At 48.6% G+C, this 16000-nt stretch overlaps 1 protein-coding gene across 3 annotated transcripts in view; it reads right to left on the minus strand.

Moving 5' to 3' along the window:
* Positions 1-16000, minus strand: part of DGKQ (diacylglycerol kinase theta) — a 172718-nt gene that overhangs the window by 120335 nt on the left and 36383 nt on the right. For all 3 annotated transcript variants that reach the window (XM_073345802.2, XM_073345805.2, XM_073345804.2), the window contains exon 2: positions 4483-4562. In XM_073345802.2, coding sequence (XP_073201903.2) covers positions 4483-4562 — 80 coding nt within the window. The remainder of the gene's footprint in view (positions 1-4482; positions 4563-16000) is intronic.

Consider the following 16000-nt stretch of genomic DNA (forward strand, 5'->3'; position numbering starts at 1 on the left):
AACTATAATCTTGATTTCCCAGTATCTGAATCAGCAAGAAAAAAATTAAGACCAATATCACACATGCAAGCAAACAATAACTAATACGTTCTAAACAAATTACTATACAGAAAATTTATAAAAGCCTTAATATAGATTTGCAGTTCTACTTCAGTATATGTGCAATCAAGAACTGTAGAGGGGGTCTATCTCTGCACGCTTTTGTATAGATACCCTAGTTGGCACAAAATTAATACAATATTGTTGGACTATGACAGATTCGAGTCCACATACAACTCCAGAAATATAAATCTTGGGTAACAATTGCATTAAATACAACTAATTCAGAAAAGACTACAAATACCTAACTTTTCTAAAAGCAAACATTTATCATAGAAAACACGTAAAAACTAAAAAATTTCTCTATATGGTCACACTCTGTTAAATCAACACAAAAAATTCAAATATTTCTATGTCCAGGCAAAGCTTACACAACACATAACGTCACCTACATAACTAGGATGAAATACACAGTGAGGATGTGTAGTGTTTACCACTAAGCACAATACAGTTAGTTTTTTAAACATCTCAGACAGTACAAAGAGTAATTTTCTTTTAAATGACAATAGCAGAGATACTTAACAGCCCCACAACACACAGAACTAAAACAGAAACACCCCACGAACAGTAAAAATGGATGCTTGGCAAGTTGGACTCTCTACAAAAACAGGTTTTGAAATACCATGGCCTGATTCCAGTCTGAAACACTGAGTCCAAGCAAAAACCAACTTTGTAAGGCATCCTTGCAAATCTCCTAGTCAGAAACTAATCTGAGACTAGCTGCAATCATGACATGGTTGAGACTGTATGAGCTTTTACTTGATCCTGGAAAGCAAGCTCTGTTTAGGTATGAAAATTTCCATGAGACAATCATTGAAAAATGGTTCTCTGACAGTTTGATTTAACAACAAATGAAACACTGTCACAGATGGACTTTAAAGTATGTTCCAGATAAAATCCAAGAGATTAAAAATGTAATTTATGTCATAAGCTTAATATTAATACATGAGGAGAAAATGACAAGAAAAATACCCTCTTAACACCACTTCATACATCAGAGCTTTCCATAAAGAACCACATGTAAATAATCTGAATGGATGGTGACTGATGCAAAAATAAAATTTCCACACATATTACAAACCATCATTAGTTGTTTTGCTTTGTTATGTTTTTAAATTAAGAGCGAAGTTCAATATTTACTTCATATAGACTGCACACAAAACAAGATCTCCCACATGGCAGCCTTAACCCTGGCCCGCTGAGCAAGTGAACAGAACTCAGATACCCAAATCAAGAAAACAAGAACATAAGAAAGGCCAGACTGGGTCAGACCGAAGGTCCAGCTAGCCCTTCTTCCAACAGTGGCCAATGCCAGGTGTCCCAGAGGGAATGAACAGAACAGATAATCATCAAGTGATCCTTTCCCCTGTCACTCATTCCCAGCATCTGGCAAACAGAGGCTAGGGACACAATCTCTGCCCATCCTGGCTAATAGCCATTGATGGACCTATCCTCCATGAACTTATCTAGTTCTTTTTTGAACCCTGTTATAGTCTTGGCCTTCACAACATCCTCTGGCAAAGAGTTCCACAGGTTGACTGCATTGTGTGAAGAAACTGTTCGGTTTACTTCTGGACTATCTTAAATTTTATATAGCACCTTTCGACATGAAGGCTCCTCAACCCTTTATAATTCTGTTCAGCAACACTGACAGGTGGACAATTCGGAGTGTGGAAAGCTGCCGATTGTTACAAGGCATGCTGCACAACTGTAGGTGTAGGAGAGGATGATCTAAAGTTAAATAAAATATGCTATTGTATGTATTTTGATTGTTTAAGCAAAAATAAAACATCAGATAAAATATATAACAATATACATTTGAGAAAAGTGAGGAAAACAACCTGCACCCAGACAAAAATAAAAACAACTAGACTGTAATATCAAACAGATTTTAACATTAATACATTCAGACTGATGGTTTTCAACACAAAATTAAGAAGAATTGATATTTTAAATCACACACCAAATTTAAATGAACGAATGAATACTTGGTCAGTCACACATTTCCAAAAAAGATGATCATTTCTCTCTCTCTCTCAGAACTTGAACTAGTTAAATGTTACTTCATTGATCTATGACCCTCTCCAAACTTACTCACAAACTTATTCATATGTCATGATGTAGCTGACCCAGTCGTTGACTTACCGAGCTGTAATATCTGCCTCTTTGCAGAGGGTGACATGAACAACAAAATAAATAAAGCATGCAGCCTTAGAAATAGTGTCTATTGTTGCAGCCACAAGCCCATACATCTAAAACAACAGGATCTGGAGCAGTACTTTCCAGCCCAGGGGCCATGATCCACAAGTAGGTTCACCAGGAGTGCCTGGTAAGTCATGTCCCAGGAGCTGAACGAAAAAGTAGCAAAATCTGATGGACGCTAGGATCCAGAAGTTGTGAATGAAGAAGACAGGTGAGCTCTTCTTGCCATCCTTTTCCTGTTGCCTCTGCCCACCCTACCCAGCCACTCTTATCAAGCACCCAGATCCACACATCCTCCACCAAAAATAGCCACAGCCTCTTGCCATGACCCCACCCGCAGCATCCTAGTCCATTCATATTCTCATGTTCTAGGTCACATGCAGTGTAAAAACATACCCAAGAAAAAGTTTAAATCAGACAGAATGGGTGGGTTTTAATGACATTATATATAAGAACTTGCAGTACACATCCGAGATATCAGTATAAGATGACACTGGTTCTCCATCTAAATGTTCCCAAAACTATCTGATTATTTTCTCTGTTATACCTGTATCAACATCCCTTTGATTCACTGAGATTGTTTTAATGACAGATGTCTCTAACTGTTCCAGGTTTTCCATATTTAAAGCTTTCGCACCACTTTACACTTTTTTCACCAGGCATTTTACTGCCCCCATTTCCCTCTTCCTCCGGCTCCACAATACCTTTTTGGGCCTTTCTTCTTTAGTATTTAAATTGAATCCAATTTTTGTGTGTGTATTCATACTTATGTTCTGCAGGAACATGTTCCTGAGAGAGACATCATGTGTGAAAGAATCATGCTGTAGTACCAAAATTATAAAGCACCCAGCTACGGTTCCAAAGCCGCGTATGCCTCCACATAAGGATTTAGAAATATTACCACCAAGTTAAAACGTAAAAAAACAAAAAAAACCCACAACAAAAAAATCAGAAAGTGTACGTAAGAACAGTCATACTGGGTGAGACCAAAGGTCCATCTAGCCCAGTATCCAGTCTTCTGACAGGGGCCAATGCCAGGTGCCCCAGAGGCAATGAACAGAACAGGTAATCATCAAGTGATCCATGACCCAATCCCAGCTTCTGGCAAACAGAGGCTAGGGACATCATCACTGCTCATCCTGTCTAATAGCCTCCAGGAACTTATCTAGTTCTTTTTTTTAACCCTGTTATAGTCTTGGTCTCCACACCATCCTCTGGCAAAGAGTTCCACAGGTTGATTGTGCATTGTGAGAAGAAATACTTCCTTCTCTTTGTTTTATACCTGCTACCTACTGATTTCATTTGGTGACCCCTAGTTCTTGTGTTATGAGAAGGAGTAAATAACACTTCCTTATTTACTTTCTCCACACCAGTCATGATTTTATAGACCTCTACCATATCCCGCCCCCCTTAGTCATCTCTTTTCCAAGCTGAAGAGTCCTCATCTTCTTAATCAATCCTCATATGGAAGCCCTTCCATACCCCTAATCATTTTTATTGCCCTTTTCTGAACCTTTTCCAATTCCAATATATCTTTTTTGAGATGGAGCAACCAGATATTCACACACAGTGTTCAAGATGTGGACATACCATGAATTTATATAGAGACAATATGATATTTTCTGTCTGAATTCACCGCTACAATTAAGACCCAAAAAAGAGCATATATGAACAAAAATGTTAAGATGCACCAACCTACAGAAGTCAAAAACAGCTCTTTCATTCAACACCAAAGGCTTATCACCCTCTACTGAAATGTAATTGCTGTAAAAAATGTGGTAATGTCCAGAAACCTTGCTCAGAAAACCATGTATAAGAGTGTATTGTACTTATGCACCTCATCTGAATCAGTTACCACATTCAAGTATGACAATTCTTCCAGGTAATGACACACCATTAAACCACTTTAGTAATCTTTAAGGAAAGCAAAACAGCATTTTTCAAGGCAGTTTGTGCATAACCACCTGTTCCAGGCAGGTTCAGAAGGGCTTAGATTTAAAACTTTTGTCATGGAAAGGATGTAAGAGTTTGAACCAATGAATAACATATTTAGCTTATATTAAAATCATTACATTAATGAGCCAGTCTATTTTTTTAAATTAATTTACTAATGAGAAAGATATAGCAAATAAACTCAAGCCACTGGCTAGGTAAAGTATATCATAACACATGCCAACTCACCCTTACGAGACTCGGCGCAATACACGAGCATGGTATCTTCACATGCTTGAGGCACTTTTCATGAGACATAAAGTTGCAAACTGTGGAAATAAAACATGCATGTTTCAGAAACGTGGGACTTTTTTTTTTTCCAAAGCAGATCAAATATATTCAAGAACTACTTTCTAAACTGTACTATTACTAACGTCTCTGGGTTTGAGACTGAGGAAGAGGAACAGAGTTCACCCTATCCCTGTATTACCCATTCTCCTCTTCCCAGCTGTCCCACAAGCCATGTCTCCCCCCCATCAACGCCACTCTGGGGGTCTGCTACCCCAAGCAGCTTTAACTACAGGGAGCTACCTACAGCCAGAATCGGCCCTAGGACATGGCCCAAGTGGGCGGGCTGTGTACAGAGTGATTCTTCCCCCTACAATTCATGACATGGAGGAGGAATATATGGTAGATAAACATGGCATCAAACCCACTGGAGCAGTGGAGAAAGAGAAGACAAAGCACAGGCTGCTTAGAGAATTGAAAATGAATTGCAATTTTTATTGCAGAAGTCATTAGTAACACTTACGTAAATTTTGCTAAAATCAATAAATATATTATTAATAACTACAAAGGGCTGGAAAATTGTTTCACTATCTTGGTTTTCATGCTCAGGAAAAAACATCATAACTGCATAGGTGAAGTGTTTAGTTCAAGCAACAGTACGCATCTCAACTCCTGGAGTAGGAATCTCTGGAAGGAGTTTTGTGATGGGTGACTGTTGGTCTGGGACCAAATCAGGAGTTAATACTTTAATACAAAGTTTCAGAAGTACAAAGTTTTAAGGAAAGCTCATTGAGAACTGTTTGGGGAAAAGGACACACTGTCCTGACGATGTGAGACTCTTTATAGAACGCTTATTGCTGAACAATAAAATTAATCATGATCTACTAAGAGGGATACTGTTGAATAAAAAATAAACTCCCTGCCATTCATTATCTGTATAAAGAAAAGGAGTACTTGTGTCACCTTAGAGACTAACAAATTTATTTGAGCATAAGCTTTCGTGAGCTACAGCTCACTTCATCAGATACATTCAGTGGAAAATACAGTGGGGAGATTTATATACATAGAGAACATGAAACAATGGGTGTTATCATACACACTGTGACGAGAGTGATCAGGTAAGGGTAGCTATTCCAGCAGAAGAGGCAATGCCCCTACGTATACATCCCAAAATGCCATTGGCCTTCTTGGCAACAAGGGCACACTGTTGACTCATATCCAGCTTCTCGTCCACTGTAACCCCTAGGTCCTTTTCTGCAGAACTGCTGCCGAGCCATTCGGTCCCTAGTCTGTAGCGGTGCATTGGATTCTTCCATCCTAAGTGCAGGACTCTGCACTTGTCCTTGTTGAACCTCATCAGATTTCTTTTGGCCCAATCCTCCAATTTGTCTAGGTCCCTCTGTATCCTATCCCTACCCTCCAGTGTATCTACCTCTCCTCCCAGTTTAGTGTCAGTATAGTACCTCTCCTCCCAGTTTAGATAGGTTCCTGGGTTAGTGGCTCTGTTGTGTGGTTGCTGGTGAGTATTTGCTTCAGGTTGGGGGGCTGTCTGTAAGCAAGGACTGGCCTGTCTCCCAAGATCTGTGAGAGTGATGCGTCGTCCTTCAGGATAGGTTGTAGATCCTTGATGATATGTTGGAGAGGTTTTAGTTGGGGGCTGAAGGTGATGGCTAGTGGCGTTCTGTTATTTTCTTTGTTGGGCCTGTCCTGTAGTAGGTGACTTCTGGGAACTCTTCTGGCTCTGTCAATCTGTTTCTTCACTTCCGCAGGTGGGTATTGTAGTTGTAAGAACGTTGATAGAGATCTTGTAGGTATTTGTCTCTGTCTGAGGGGTTGGAGTAAATGCAGTTGTATCGTAGAGCTTGGCTGTAGACAATGAATCGTGTGGTGCAGTCTGGATGAAAGCTGGAGGCATGTAGGTAGGAATAGTGGTCAGTAGGTTTCCAGTATAGGGCGGTGTTTATGTGACCATCGCTTATTAGCACCGTAGTGTCCAGGAAGTGGATCTCTTGTGTGGACTGGTCCAGGCTGAGGTTGATGGTAGGATGGTAATTGTTGAAATCATGGTGGAATTCCTCAAGGGCTTCTTTTCCATGGGTCCAGATGATGATGATGTCATCAATATAGCGCAAGTAGAATAGGGGCATTAGGGGACGAGAGCTGAGGAAGCGTTGTTCTAAGTCAGCCATAAAAATGTTGGCATACTGTGGGGCCATGCGGGTAGTGTCACTAGCTGGGATTACATAGGAATTATCGCATCAGCCAGTTAATGATACACAGAGCTCACTGTATTCAGAATCAGACAGTGGCAGCTGGATCATGAGGATGAACATACTACTGTAAGTTTCCAGAACTTGACAAACCACACGGATGCAGACATTTCAGAGCGTTGATGACTTTGAGAGACGTTAACAGCAGAACTAGGTTACTCACAATATCCGTAACTGGAACTATCTAGACAAAATGCCTTCACAGACCCCTGCTTTTGGAGTTCTCTCTCTCACCACATGGTATCTAGTGTGGGATAAGACCCCACAACTGATATAAATCCATTAAAATAGTCTATACAATTCACTTATGCCAATTGCCACCAAATCTATCTATCTGACTAGCAAGATGTTGGTCTGTCTTCTCATTCAATTCCTCAGCTTGCTTGAGCAAGGGCAGAACGTTGCATCAAAGTCACCACCCAAAGACTAGTGAGCCGCAAGACTCTCCTGTACAGAGAGGTAGCAGCCATTCACAGAAGACAAACTGCAAAACCAACATCCCAAATCAGATACACCATTTCCAAACTACACACCAAGCTGAATACATGATTTACTGAGCCCCACATAGTTCCTCTACAAATTTCAGAGAGTAATTATTTACGGAGGGAAAGCAGAGAAGATAGGGGGAGGGATAGCTCAGTGGTTTGAGCATTGGTCTGCTAAACCCAGGGTTGTGAGTTCAATCCTTGAGGGGGGCCATTTAGGGATCTGGGGCAAAAATTGGGGATTGGTCCTGCTTTGAGCAGGGGATTGGACTAGATGACCTCCTGAGGTCCCTTTCAACCCTGATATTCTATGATAACCTAGCTCTGATAAGATAAGCCTTGAGATCTTCTAATATTTGCCGCTCTCAATTCATCTAGACAATCTACACAAAGATAGATTTCTTCTCAGCTCATCGGCAACACAAAGTGGGAAAACAGCTTACAAAAATCATTTTCACCTAAAAAATGAGTATCCAGTTGGGTAAAAGCGTTGGGCAAGGAGTATCGTGGAGCACAGGGGAATGCACAGAGATGTTGTTAAGGAATAACTCCAACAACAGAAATCTTAGGCAAGGACAAAGTTCCATCTTAGCATTTTTTCATAATGATAAAAGGTGAGTCAGACATAAGCACCTGCAGTTTACTGATCTGGCTCAGGGGAGTACAAGCAAAAATGGCCAGTCTCAGGAACAAAAGTTAACAAGTGTAAAATTTCAGAAAGAGGATTACTGCTTTTACTGGGAAGCAAATTAAGGAAGCCCAGAGACTGCAAGAACTATCACCAGAGAATCTGCGGGGAGCTGGCAGCAATCACTATGCTGAGGTCACTCAATAGTTCCATAATAAAAGATTCGTTTAACCATTTTTTGTGAAGCTCTCCTATGTCCATTGTTTGCACACTGCCTTGGAATTCAGCAGGGAGAAAAGCTCTGACAGCAACAGTGCCTCTTCTTTGTCTCACACAACTCCACTCAGGTTTAGCCAAGGCATGAACTGCTAAAAGTCACCACTTCCCTTTCCTGTCCTGTTCCTCAGGAAAATTTTGGCAGCCTACCAAAACAACAACTGACTATAAGAAAAGGAGTACTTGTGGCACCTTAGAGACTAACCAATTTATTTGAGCATAAGCTTTCGTGAGCTACAGCTCACTTCATCAGATACATACTGTGGAAAGTATAGAAGATCTTTTTATACGCACAAAGCATGAAAAAATGGGTGTTTACCACTACAAAAGGTTTTCTCTCCCCCCACCCCACTCTCCTGCTGGTAATAGCTTATCTAAAGTTATCACTCTCCTTACAATGTGTATGATAATCAAGTTGGGCCATTTCCAGCACAAATCCAGGGTTTAACAAGAACGTCAGGGGGAGGGAGGGGAGGAAAAAACAAGGGGAAATAGGTTACCTTGCATAATGACTTAGCCACTCCCAGAGTGATCACTTTAGATAAGCTATTACCAGCAGGAGAGTGGGGTGGGGGGAGAGAAAATCTTTTGTAGTGGTAAACACCCATTTTTTCATGCTTTGTGTGTAAAAAAAGATCTTCTATACTTTCCACAGTATGCATCCAATGAAGTGAGCTGTAGCTCACAAAAGCTTATGCTCAAATAAATTGGTTCGTCTCTAAGGTGCCACAAGTCCTCCTTTTCTTTTTGCGAATACAGACTAACACGGCTGTTACTCTGGAACAACTGACGATGGATATCCTAAAATGTTGGGTCCAAGCTCCCAACTGAGCAGCAGCACCACAAGCTGCTCTAGAACCAGGGCCTGCTCTTGGCACCAGCAAAACAAGCAGGTGCTTGGGGCGGCACATTTCTAGGGGTGGCATTCCGGCGCCGGCCATGCTGCCCCTAGAAATGTGCCCCCGCTGCCCCAGCTCACCTCCGCTCCGCCTCCACCTGCTCCCCTGAGCGCGCCTCTGACGCTCCGCTTCTCCCCCCTCCCTCCCAGGCTTGCTGTTTGCTTGCAGCTTACACAGAGAGAGAAATATAAACCCAGCCATGCAGTGCCAGCTCCATGACGTAAGAAGCAGGAGTTAAACAGAAGACAAGGACGGAAGAGGTTTTGTGTTTCCATTAAAACAGCACGTGCTAGCTGGATATCTAATGCACCAAACCATTCAGTCTGGTAAAGTGAAGCATCTTAACTCCTGGAGTAGGAATCTGTGGAAGGAGTTTTGTGATGGGTGATTGTTATCTATGGGACCAAATCAGGAGTCATTATTTTGAATACAAAGTCTCAGAAGCACAAAATTTTAGGGAAAGCTCATTGAGAAACTGTTTGGGAAAAGGACACGCTGTCCTGACAATTTGAGACTATTTATAGAGATGCTTATTGTTGAACATTAAAATTGATCAGGAGCTACTAAGAGGGATACAGCAGGGAGTGCAACAGCAATGTCTTATTTTTCTAAACCATTTTGAACACACAGTTTTTAATATATTAATAGATTATGTTTGGGAAGTAAAAATTTTCAGTGGCGTAATCTGTTCAAACAATATTTTAACTATTACTTCAAGTTCCTAAGGGAAAAAAAGACTATGAAGTATTTGTGTTTTCTTACCTTAATTTATCAGATTTTGCCAAATTTTTCAGAAGCCTGAAACTAAAGACCTACATCCCTGTTCAAGCTTCACCAAGTCACCCAATATTCAGAGATGCTGAGCACCCATAATTTCCACTGACATCACTGACAATCCGTGGCCAGTGAAAAAAACATTAGACACCCTCTCTAAGCACCTAAATATAGATTTAGGTGGTGTGATAGACCCAGGCCAGTTCGGTACAGCAGGGAAGCCTTATTGGGATCCACTGCTAAAGGATCCCCAACCAGCCTAAGAGGGGGGTCCACAGGACTTGGAAAACCAAATAATTACAGGGGACAACTAATGAAATAACAGGGACAGGAGTGGGGTCAAAGAGTCAAACGAAGGGAACCAGATGGAGACACCGAGCAGAGAACCCCGGACAGTGCCCACTGCTCCTCGAAGGCGTCAAAGGAGTCAGTGGACGCCGCCCAGAGGAACTCTGCCCGGAGGTGTGAATGCACGGAGGATCGGAAATACGCCCCACAGCCACAGGAGACTCCATCGGCCAACCTCCTCACCCTGGTTTTATAGATGGCCACTTTAGCCAGGGCCAGGAAAAGGCTGACAAGGAGGTCCCGTGACTTAGTGGGGCCACAGATAGGGAGTCCATAGATAAGGAGGTGAGAGGAAAAGTGCAACCAAAATCATAAAAAAGGGTTTGTGAGGAGCCGGAATAGGGACTTCAGCCTGGCGCACTCCAGGTATACGTGCACCAGGGTTTCCCTCACACCGCAAAAGGGGCAGGTGTCTGGGATAGGGGTGAACCGCGCCAAGTACACGCCCGTGCTCACGGCCCTGTGAAGGAGTCGCCAACTGATATCCCCGGTGGGCCTCGGGACCAGGGTGGAATATAGGCTGGCCCTCCAGGGCTCCTCACCCTCTAGAGGTAGCAGGAGGTCCCGCCACTTTGTGTTGGGGTGGGACACGAGGGTGAGGACGTGATGGGTGTGGCGCACGAGCGTGTATAGATGTTTCCTTGGCGCGGCCTGGAAACAGATCAGCTGCAGCTCATGTAGCCGGCTTACGGTGAAGAGGCAGGGGGGTCAGTCAGGTCCACGGGGCAGGGGCCCGATGAAAAGGTCCGGAGGGCCTGGGGTGGAGGGTGGGCGGGGCGCGCCCTCTCACAGGACCCGGTCAAGGTAAATCCGAGCAGCGGGCAAAGCGGTCCTCACCTCCTGAAGTACGCACCAGGCAGTACGAGGTCTGGAGAGCCCCATGCGCTGAGCGAGCATCAGGGGATCCAGCCAGTCTCCCCGGTTGTAGTCCAGGAGGTCTCCGACTCTGGTGACTTCTGCCAGGACCAACCTCTAGTGCACCGAGGGGGACTCCGCCACCTGCACACAGAGCTGGGGGTTGTGTAGCAGGGGCTCCGAGCGGAGATCTGCCCCCGCGGACCTGGTCGCTGTGAACAGTTTCCAGGTCCGGAGGAAGTCCCCGTAGAAGACCGGCAGCCCAGAGAGGTCTCGCAGAAGAACTCTCGGATGGAGATAAAGGAGCTGCCAGGCATATTGGAGCCCTCGGAAGCGGTGCAGGAAGGCGTGCACCAGTACGCTCCACGCCAGACTACCTGCACCTAAAGGAGCCTCTACAGGGCGTGGAGGTGGAAGACATAGACCTGAGTGTGGAGACACTTCAGGCCCTGCCCTCCCTCCTCAAGGGGTAGATGGAGAACCCCTGCAGAGACCCAGTGCAGTCCTGACCAGAAGAACTCCAGAATCCATGTCCAGAGGTTGGCCAGGAAACCCGGGGCTGGGACCAGGGTGTTGAGCAGGTACCAGAGCATGAACAGGACTAGTTGATTAAGCATCAGTGCCCTCCCTCGAAGGGAGAGGCACTGGAGTAGTCCTGTCCATTTCCGGAGCCGCTCTATCACCCTGCCCTCTAAACCATGCCAGTTCTCCGGCGGAGACGGATGCGTGGCAGAAAGATAAACGCCGAGATAGAGCAGGGGACTCGCACTCCACCGGATGGCCTGAAGCGAGGGAGCTCGCCTACCACCGGTCCCCTTCCACTAGGCCAGAGCTCTTGACCCAGTTGACCCGGGCGGAGGAGGCTGCCGAATAGATGGCCTGGCAAGCCTCCACCTGCACCAAGTCACCCAAGTCCTGGACCACGAGGAGCACATCGTTGGCGTATGCCGACAGGACCAGCCGCAGCTCCGGCTCCCTCAGCACCAACCCCGTCAACCTCCTACGGAGGAGACAGAAAAAGGGATCGATCGCCAAAGCATACAGCTGGCCCGAGAGGGACCACCCCTGTCATACTCCTCGCCCGAAGCTGACTGGTTCGGTCAGGGTCCAGTTGAGCCTGACCACACACTCTGCGGAGGCGTACAGAGTTCGCTCTGTGCGTACAGAGTTCTGTACAGAGTACAGAACCTGGAGAAAACCCACAAACTGGGGTCCGAAGCCCAGTGCTCACAGAGTGCTCAGGAGATACCCATGGTCCACACTGTCAAATGCCTTCTTCTGATCCAGGGACAGGAGGGTGAATGACAGACCATCCCTACATCCGAGTTCCACGAGGTCCAAGACCAGATACAGGTTGTTGAACATGGTGCGGCCCAGGACGGTATAGGTCTGGTCTGGGTGGACCATGTCCGCCAGCATGGACCCTAGCCGCAGTGAGATGGCTTTCGCTACGACTTTGTAGTCTGTGCTGAGGAGCAAGACGGGACGCCAATTTCGTAAATCGCGGAGGTCCCCCTTCTACGCCAATAAGGCGAGCACGGCTTGTCTGCACAAAAGAGGGAGGACTCCACTCTACAAAGACTCGGCCCAGACGGTGACTAGGTCTGGGCCCAGGATGTCCCAGAACATGCGTTAGAACTCCACGGTCAGCCCGTCCATGCCTGGAGATTTATTGGTGGGCATGCAGTGGAGGGCTTCCGAGAACTCAGCCAGAGTGAGAGGCAGCTGTAGCCGGTCTCGGTCACCCACACTGACCGTAGGGAGCTCATCCCAGAGCACTCTGCAAGCGTTAGGATCGGTCAGATCTGGGCAGAAAAGGCCTGCGTAGAAGGCCCTGGCCCTCCCGCACATCTCCACTGGATCCGTGAGGGGGGTGCCGTCCTCTGCTAGAAGGCAGGTGACGTGCTTCTTGGCCCCCCTCTTTTTCTCCAGGGCGTAGAAGAAACTGGAGTGGCGATCCATCTCCCGAAGTAGGCGGATGTGGGATCGAACAAAGGCACCCTGGGCCCAATGGTCCTCGAGGGCCCAGAGCGCCTCCCGCTTCTCCTGGCATGCCGCACAGAGGGATGTATCCTCGGGGCTGGCAGCCAGAAGCCTCTCCAGCTCTAAGACCTCCCGTTCCAACTGCCCTATCAGCTGGCGCCCCAGGTGTAGTCACAGCAGAAGAGCCAGGCGCGCACCTTCCCCAGGTCCCACCACCACCACACCAACGGAAAGGCACGCCGCTGCCCTCGCCAGGCCAGCCAGAACTCCCAGAAGGATGCCACGAAGCCCACATCCTCCAACAAACTGTTGTTGAAATGCCCATAGGCCGGCCCCGGCCTCTCTGCGCAGAGAGAGGCCGTCACGGTGGCTAAATGATGATCAGAGAACGGGGCCAGCCGGATGCTGGAGGAGTGGGCCTATGAGACGTGGAAACGTGATAAATAGATGTGGTCCAACCGGGAGTGGCAAGACCGATGGGCCTCCACCCAGACAAAGGTGAAAGTTGAGATATCGTCCGGGTGGTGGTCGCACCAGACGACCACCAGGGAGTGATGTTTGACTATCTCCCGGACGTCCGCAGCAGCCAGGCACTGCTCAGTCCCCGAGCGGTCCCGATCCTTGAGGGTGGCGTTAAAGTCCCCGCCCAGGACCAGGCACTCGTGAGGATCCAAAGTGCCGAGGAAGGTAGACGCCTGCTGATAGAAACGCAGCCGCTCCGGGCCTGATGTCAGAGCATAGACATTGACGAGGTTGACCACGAGCCCCTCCATGGGGACCTGGAGGTGCGGCAGGCAGCCCGGCACAGCCTCGACGACCCCCAGCACCTCAGGCCGTAGGTCGGGAGAGAACAGAGTCGCCACTCCAGCCGTACAAACTGTGAGATGGCTAAAGTAGACCCTGTCCCCCCATTCCAGCCACCAGCTGTCTTCGGCGGCCGGTTCTGTATGGGTCTCCTGCAGGAAAACCACAGAGTACCCCCTCCCGAAGGAAGGAGAGTACCTGCGGAGACTCATCCTACAGCCCCGGGTGTTCAATGTTGTGATGGTGAGAGGTGCCATGAGGAGGGCTGGAGGGGATCCTCGCCGGCAGGTTCGCTCACGGCCCCCATCGGGCTGCGCAGCAAACTGTGACCTACCCCATAAGTGAGTAAGAAGTCACAGAAGAGGCGGACCCCATGAGGGCCCTTCGGGCCTGGAGGATTTGATGGAAGTCCCCCCATTGCTGGAGAGCAAGCTGTACCTTGTTACAGGAGCCACAGACGTCCTCAAGGAACTCCCGCAGCTCCTCTCGCAGCATATGGGGAGCCGGGGTCACTAGCCCCCGGCTATCCTCCAGAGCGGCCTTTGACACAGCCCTGTGGCCTACCGAGATGGGCAGGCAAGGGGAGGACCCCCAACATGGCGCCCGATGGGCTGGCACCACGCAGCCACCCTCAAACTCTGGCTCAATTGGGGGCAGCAGAGGGAATATAGCAGCCCCTGGTGAGTCAGGACAGGGAAATACAGAGGCCGCTCCCTGGGGGCTATCCTCTGGGAGTGAGGAGATGACGGCCCCGGGGGCAGCAATGGTATCACAGGAGGTGAAGGGGATAGGGACGGGGTTGGCATCAAGGGCAGGGCAGGGGTCAGGAGCAGAGTCAGGGAGACGGGCAGAGGCAGGATCCTGGGCCCCAGTTGCCAGGCCACTGGGAAGCGGCCCCTCTCGGACAGGCTCAGGGATTTGGGGGGTGGGAAGGGGGCCCTCTGTGGTGCCGGGCTCTGGCTCCATGTCCGGCGTAGCAGCCGTGGCATCGAAAGATGGACAGTCTTCAGTGGGGTCCCCGCCCGGGAAGGAGGTCGGGTTGCCCCACACCTACGAGGGACACCCCATGGGGCTCGGGTCCTGGCCACGTGGCACTGGCCATCGCCTCAGCGGCCATCAGCAGGGTGCCACCTGCGGCCAGGCAGATGAAAGAGCCCAGGGGACCCTTGGAGGCAGAAGCAAAAGCAGAAGCAGCAGTTGGGGGGGGAGCATGGAGAAGGGGGGGCTAGGATGAGGTCGCTCTGCTCAAGGCCCTCTGGCAGAGGGTCGTCCTCCCCCAGGGTGACCAGGGTCAGACCCAGGGCCTTGATCTCCTCGTAGATGGAAGGGAGATCTCCTTCCACCACCCTGGAGTTCTCCCCGCCAGCGCCCGAAGCGACGCTCACCTTGGGGCTCACAGGGGCTCCAGAGGTTAACAGGGCAGGGGCTCCATCGGGGGCCTCTGAGGGAAGGGACTCCAATGGAGGGGCGGTACTGCCTTCCCATGCTGCCACATCTTTCCCAGCCGGCACCTGTGGATGGAACGAACCCGCGGGCAAGGCAGAAGGCTCAGCATCGATGCCCCCCTTCCTGGTCTTCTGGGGGGCTTCCGCATCAGTGGAAAGGAGCGGAGCTCGAGTCTTCCGCTTGCCCCGCTTTCCCTGTACTAGGGCCCAGCCCTCCATGGCATCATCTGGGGGCTGGCTAACAGGAGTCGGGGGGCAGGGATGATGGCTCAGGGACTTCGGGAGGCAGCAGTGGGGCGGCATGAGGGAGGGAAGATCCCCTCTGGGGCGGGCCCTCTCCCACGCTCGGCAGTATCCCCGCCGCATCCTCCTCTATGGACCCTGCCGGATTGCAAGCAGCGGAGGCGGGGCTCTCCCACTCTTCTGGGCCCCCTGGGGGAAGTACCCCTTGGGCCCAAGTGGGAGCAGTGGTGGACTGAAGAGGAGGAGGGGCAGCTCCGGGCGCCAGGCAGCCAGGGGCAACAGCGATGATGGAGCCGGCGTCCTGCCGGGGCTCAGGGGTCCCAGATGCCTCTCCTTGCCAGGCCAAGGGGCAGTCCCTCCGGATGTGCCCCATCACCCGGCAGAGGTAGCACCGGGCCTCCCCCATAGAGTAATGCACCCGGTAACGGGCCCACTGGTAGGGGACCAGGAAGGACCCCTCGAGCGCCTC

This window comes from Lepidochelys kempii, chromosome 5, assembly GCF_965140285.1.
Source record: "Lepidochelys kempii isolate rLepKem1 chromosome 5, rLepKem1.hap1, whole genome shotgun sequence".
Lineage (NCBI taxonomy): Eukaryota > Metazoa > Chordata > Testudines > Cheloniidae > Lepidochelys > Lepidochelys kempii.